Source organism: Mandrillus leucophaeus, unplaced genomic scaffold, assembly GCF_000951045.1.
Source record: "Mandrillus leucophaeus isolate KB7577 unplaced genomic scaffold, Mleu.le_1.0 Scaffold1, whole genome shotgun sequence".
Taxonomy (NCBI): domain Eukaryota; kingdom Metazoa; phylum Chordata; class Mammalia; order Primates; family Cercopithecidae; genus Mandrillus; species Mandrillus leucophaeus.
In genome coordinates, this window is record NW_012098097.1 from 13,894,597 (window position 1) to 13,900,809 (window position 6,213).

The following is a 6,213-nucleotide window of genomic DNA, read 5'->3' on the forward strand; positions in this document are numbered from 1 at the left end:
AACTGCCGGGAGATCTGCTGAAGGAGAAGGCTGACCTGGTAAAGGGAGGAATCGGTGTCCTGAGAGGTCGCCAGCTTCCTGCGTTCCTTTCTCCTTGGACGTGAATGTGCACGTTTTCCAGGCGTGGTGGGTGGCTCTTCCGTGGCTTCTCCCCGCCCAGTGTACAGTAGTGAGACTGCGTCCGTCCACACACCTGACCGTGAAGTTGCCGCCGTCTCCTTGGGATTCTGCTTGCCTAGGGCAGGCCTCTGGGGAAGCCAGCACCCCAAAATGACCTCTCTCTGCCCCAGGCGGAGAAGGACATTCTGGAGCAGAGCCTGGACGAGGCGCGAGGGAGCCGACAGGAGCTGGTGGAGCGCATCCACTCACTGCGGGAGCGGGCCGTGGCCGCTGAGAGGCAGCGAGAGCAGGTGCCGTGTGACCCCTTCCTCTCCTGTGACCCTCCTGGGGCTGGTCTCGGGGGCGCGGACAGGTCCGTGGGGAAGCCAGATTCCCTCATCCACACCGAGCTCACATAATTTTGCTGAACGAAACGGTCGGCCTGCTTTGTCAGCGCCACCCTGAGCACCGACTCACACCCCACAGCTAAGACCATGGTCAGGCAGATGCGTGATTCAAACGCAGGGGATTTCAGGGCCCGGGGCCCCAGGGAGAGCCAGGGACTTAGGTGAGGAGGGAACTGGGAGGAAAGGAAACGGTGGAAGAGAAGAGGACAGGGAGGGGGAATTTTTTTTGGGACATTAAAAAAGCAAAACACAACTATGCATGTAACATCCACTCATTGTTTTTTAATTCAGATATAAACAGCCTAAGCAACTGTCTTGATGTGCCTCGAAATCTAGCACTTAAGAGGCGAGTGAGGCCAGGCACGGTGGCCCATGCGTATAATCAGCACTTTGGGAGGCCGAGGCAGGCAGATCACTTGAGGCCAGGGGTTCGAGACCAGCCTGGCCAATATAGTGAAACCCTGTCTCTACTAAAAATACAAAAATTAGCTGTATTTTTTTTAGTAGAGGGCCTGGTGGTGTGTGCCTGTAATCCCAGCTACTAGGGAGGCAGAGGTATGAGAATTGCTTGAACCGTGGAAGCAGAGGTTGCAGTGAGCTGAGATCGTGCTGCTGCACTCTAGCCTTGGCATTGCAGCAAGTCTCCGTCTCAAAAAAAAAAAAAGAAAAAAAAGAGAGACGAGTGAGAATTGACCTTATTTCATCCCTAGAACTACCTCCCTCCCTCCACCCCTGGGCCCCCCGACCCCCTCCTCAGCCCCGACCCTCAGAGCTGCTGAGCTCCACAGGCCATGTGTCCCTCTCTGTCCAGTACTGGGAAGAGAAGGAACAGACCCTGCTCCAGTTCCAGAAGAGTAAGATGGCCTGCCAGCTCTACAGGGAGAAGGTGAACGCGCTGCAGGCCCAGGTGTGCGAGCTGCAGAAGGAGCGAGACCAGGTACCTAAGAGGCCAGGCCCACCCCGCCACCCAGTGCTTGCTTCCCCAGGTGAGGGCTGGTTCTGGGGACCGTCTCATAGCTCCCTGTCCTCGATGGCAGCTGGTCCCAGATTTCAGGGTCTCTTTCCTTGGTCCACATGACGTTTCCTCACTCTCCCATGCCTATTGTCCATACGCTGTCTCTATCGTCCTTCTTGCTTTTATTCTTGGCACATGACCCTGAGAAAGTGCACCCCAAATATTGGGTTTTGTTGAAACTGCACACGTGAACATGAATTGAAATGAATCCTAAGTTTGCACAGCTCAGCGTGGGCCATTTAGTGGATGTCAGATGAGCACGGGCTAGAAACAGGGCTCTCCTTCTCTAGCTGAGGCTCCCCCGTGGTGATGGCTTGGCCTCCTTACTCCCGTCTTGGCCCACAGGCATACTCCGCAAGGGACAGTGCTCAGAGAGAGATTTCGCAGAGCCTGGTGGAGAAGGACTCCCTCCGCAGGCAGGTGTTCGAGCTGACGGACCAGGTCTGTGGGCTGCGCACACAGCTCCGCCAGCTGCAGGCAGAGCCTCCGGGTGTGGTGAGTGCTCCCGGCTGACCCGAGCTGGAGGCCAGGCAGGGGCTGCGGGGACAGCGGGACAGAGCTGGGCCCCAGGGTGGCCCAGGGAGGCACCGGGAGGACAGGCAGGGTCCCAGGCTGGGCCACACGCTGCACCTGCAGAGACGGCCCAGTGTCACTGTGTTGACCGACACACCGGCTGCCACGCGTGAATGGTGCTGTGCAACCTTGAAGGTGCCCAGTAGACAAGTAGAGTGTGCTTCTGTATCATAGAACGGGGAGCTTAGTGGAAGGTTCTGGAACCTGTCGAGTGTGGTGATGGATGTGGCAGGCGGTGTTGGAAGCTGTCCACAGGCAGCCATTCGCAGTGTAGATGCTGTGTTCCTGAAATGCTTAAAAGCCCAGCGTCTGAGAGCGGAAAGACAGACCTGCATGTAACAGAGGGAGCATGTTCCCAGACAGCCGGGATTCTTAGAAAGCCTCCGCTCTGGGCTGGCAGGCAGCTCCAGCTCCAGCCCCCAGGGAGGCACAGGAGCTCCTCCCTCCGCATGCAGAATCCACCCGGCCCTTCCTGCCTCACCCCTACACGGCCAGCGTCCCACATCGATGGTGAAAACACACGTGTGCACGCAGAGAAAAACCCTGGGGCAGGCGCCAGCGCGCAGGCTGTGCTCATTCTGAGTGTGAGATGACGGGTGGACTTTATTTTCTTCTCTAACTGGTTCTGCTTCCCTACCTCCAATTTTCTCTCTCTCTCTCTCTCTCTCTCTCTCTGTGTGTGTGTGTGTGTGTGTGTGTGTGTGTGTGTATTATATATCATTCGTAGAACTGGTAAATCACACATATTCTAAAAGAAATGAAATGCTGTGTGTCCAACTGGTTTCTTTCAGTCTCGTTGATTGGCAGCGCCTGTGATCCTGTGACGCTGGGGTCCCGGGCTCAGAGGACAGGGACTTGATTGTTTTCTCTGGAAGCTGACGAGAGGAAACTGCTGGGGAGGGTGGAACGGGTGGTGCTGACCTGGTAGAAACCCCCCGGGCCTCGAACGGGAGCCTTTCCTGAATTAACCAGCCTGTTTGGCCTGTCTTTGGCAGCTCAAGCAGGAAGCCAGGACCAGGGAGCCCTGTCCACGGGAGAAGCAGCGGCTGGTGCGGATGCACGCCATCCGCCCCAGAGGCGACAGCGATGGCAGCCTCGTCAGCTCCACGGAGGTACGGCCGCTCCTCCCACCTCCCTCACTGCTTTGACCCTCTGGGCCAGCCCAGGGGCTCCTCTGTCAGGACAAAAGTGGGCCTCCTTCCACCCTGTCCCCACAGGGAAGAGGTTGGTGCGATTGTGAGAGTTTATTTCATTTTTTGAGACAGAGTCTGCTCTGTCACCCAGGCTGGAGTGCAGTGATGTGATTTCGGCTCATTGCAACCACCACCTCCCAGGGTCAAGCGATTCTCTTGCCTCAACCACCCAAGTAGCTGGGATTACAGACACCTGCCACCATGTCCAGCTAATTTTTGTATTTTTAGTAGAGATGGGGTTTCAACATATTGGCCAGGCTGGTCTTGAACTCCTGACCTCAAATGATCTGCCGGCTTCAGCCTCCCAAAGTGCTGAGATTACAGGCATGAGCCACTGCACCTGGCCCTATTGCGAGACTTTTAAACATCAGAGGTTGATTCTGTCACAGTCCTGGAGGCCAGAAGTCCAAAGTCAAAGTGCTGACAGGGTACCTGTCTGAAAATCCTGTTCCCAAAGGTCGTCACTTTCACAATTTGCAGGGTGGACATGAGTTTCCAGGGAACCCGATTCAACCTGGTACAGACAGTTCCCAGACATGAGTTTCCAAGGGACCCGATTTAACCTGGCACAGACAGTTCCCAGACATGAGTTTCCAAGGGACCCAATTCAACCTAGCACAGATGGTCCCCGGACATGAGTTTCCAGGGGACCCGATTCAACCTGGTACAGACAGTTCCCGGGATGCCAGCCTCACTGTGGTTTCTGGAGCCTCAGGTCCCTGGCATCTGCCCTCACCCTTTGGCAAAGTAAAGAGGTGGTCCCACCACAGTGGGCATGTGGCATGAGGATGCCGGGGTCAAAGCCCCAGTGCTGCAGGATGCCGGGAGCCGGGAGGGAGGGAGGGTGAGAAGCAGGTGAGCCTGACATCCCTTTGCCATGCCTTGGGGGGGACCTGGTGTTTCCTTCCTGGACCATCCCAGCAGCACCCCAAGAGCATCAGGCCCAGGCTCACTTGCCCCCTGGCCACTCAAAGAGTCGGGGGAGGCCGGGGTCTTCCCCAGAACACTGAGTGCACACAAGGGGAAGATGTCCCTGTCGGTGCTGGGACTCCCTGGGCCAGAGCAGTCCAAACCCTCAACTGAATCGACTCTCGCATCTGCCTTAATGCCCCCCGTGCCCCCCATTCCCCACAGGACAGAGTCCAGCCATGTTTCCCTTTCCTGGGGGTGGGTTGGGTCGGGGAGGGAAGGGAAGGGACCTCAGGTGCTCAGAACTGGCTCCCAGCAGCTCTGCTCACCAGGACACACCATCTTCATTCACCGACCTCGTGGGCGACTGACCAATCAGCTCCCCTCCAGCCACGCTGCTCCTGCCCCGGCTTTCTAATCTGGCCGCTCTAGGGGGACTGCCTCCTACAGCCTGGGCTCTCTGTGTGCCACTGCTCTGTTGCTCTCTCTGTCTGGAATGTGCCCCCAACACACACACTCCACCTCACTCCTCTGTGCCACTTTCTCCAAAGAGTCCGCCCTGGCCTCCCTGCCCTGCCCATGTTGCCCACAGCCCTGGAATGCCTCACTCCACCTCACTGGTTCATGGGTGCCCACTGGTTCCCCCACAGCAAGGATGGTGCCTGTCCTCAGTTGTACATCTGACACCATCAAAGGACCTGACACATAGTAGCTGCTCCAGGAATACTTACTAGTGAAAGAAGGGGCTGGATTCAGACCTACCCCACACACCTGGTGGCCTCAGTACCTCGCATGTCACATTCGTCAGTGTGCATTCTGAATGCAGCCTGCCCTCCCTAGCCGCTAACTCAACCTATCTGGGCCTCAGTTGCTTTGTGCATTAGTTTGTTCTCATGCTGATAGTAAAGACATACCCGAGATTGGGTAATTTATAAAGAAAGAAGTTTAATTGACTCACAGTTCAGCATGACTGGAGAGGCCTCAGGAAACTTACAATCACGGCAGAAGGCACCTCTTCGCAGAGCGGCAGGAGAGAGAATGAGTGCTCAGCAAAGGGGGAAGCCCTTTATAAAACCATCAGATCTTGTGAGAACTCACTCACTATCACGAGAACGACATGGGAGAAACAGACCCCATGATTCAGTTATCTCCACCTGGTCCCACCCTTGACATGAGGGAATTATGACAATTCAAGGTGAGATTTGGGTGGGAACACATGGCCAAACTACGTCACTTTACATGTCAAATGGGACAGCAGCGCCACCTTACAGATTTATCCTGAGAACTAAGCCAAGCAGCTAATAGAGTGCCGGACATACAGCAGGCGCTCACTGCATGTGACCCCAGTGTCTGGCATACAGCAGGCGCTCAGTGCATGTGACCCCAGTGTCTGGCATACAGCAGGCGCTCAGTGCATGTGACCCCAGTGTCTGACATACAGCAGGCGCTCAGTGCACGTGACCCCATGTCACATGGGGTCACATTTCCTTCCCCTCCTGCTGCCTCCTCTCCACTCAGTTCTCACTGTGGCTCACTCTCTCTACACCGTGGGGGAGCAAGGGAGGAGTCTCGGGGTGTCCTCGTGCGTGCCCCACTGACCTCTGCTCTCCCTCCTCCAGTCTCAGCTCTGGTCGGACCTGAGCAACACATCCAGCCGTGAGCTGGCGGACAGCTTCCGCTCCAGCAGCCCCGCGCCCCCCAGCCAGCAGTCCCTGTACAAGCGGGTGGCCGAGGACTTCGGGGAAGAACCCTGGTCTTTCAGGTAGAGCACGTGTGGCACTGGGGTCCTTCCTGGCAACTCACCAGAGACACCAACCTAGACCTCAGGGCATCTGGGTGTTGCAGGCAGCAGCTCCTGCCCTCAAAGCGGAGCTGGCAGGTGCTGGGGGCCAGTGCTTGGGGCGTGGGGACTCAGAGGGAGCAGGTGATGTAGTTTGAGCCTGCTGCTGCTTGTGCTTTGCAGCAGCTGCCTGGAAATCCTGGAGGGAGACCCAGGAGCCCCGCCGGGAGCTAAGGC

At 56.8% G+C, this 6,213-nt stretch overlaps 1 protein-coding gene across 1 annotated transcript in view; it reads left to right on the forward strand.

Moving 5' to 3' along the window:
- Positions 1-6,213, forward strand: part of CARD14 (caspase recruitment domain family, member 14) — a 40,748-nt gene that overhangs the window by 11,729 nt on the left and 22,806 nt on the right. Inside the window, exons 6-11 of the mRNA XM_011967323.1 lie at positions 291-410; positions 1,318-1,443; positions 1,867-2,016; positions 3,090-3,206; positions 5,816-5,958; positions 6,160-6,211. Coding sequence (XP_011822713.1) covers positions 291-410; positions 1,318-1,443; positions 1,867-2,016; positions 3,090-3,206; positions 5,816-5,958; positions 6,160-6,211 — 708 coding nt within the window. The remainder of the gene's footprint in view (positions 1-290; positions 411-1,317; positions 1,444-1,866; positions 2,017-3,089; positions 3,207-5,815; positions 5,959-6,159; positions 6,212-6,213) is intronic.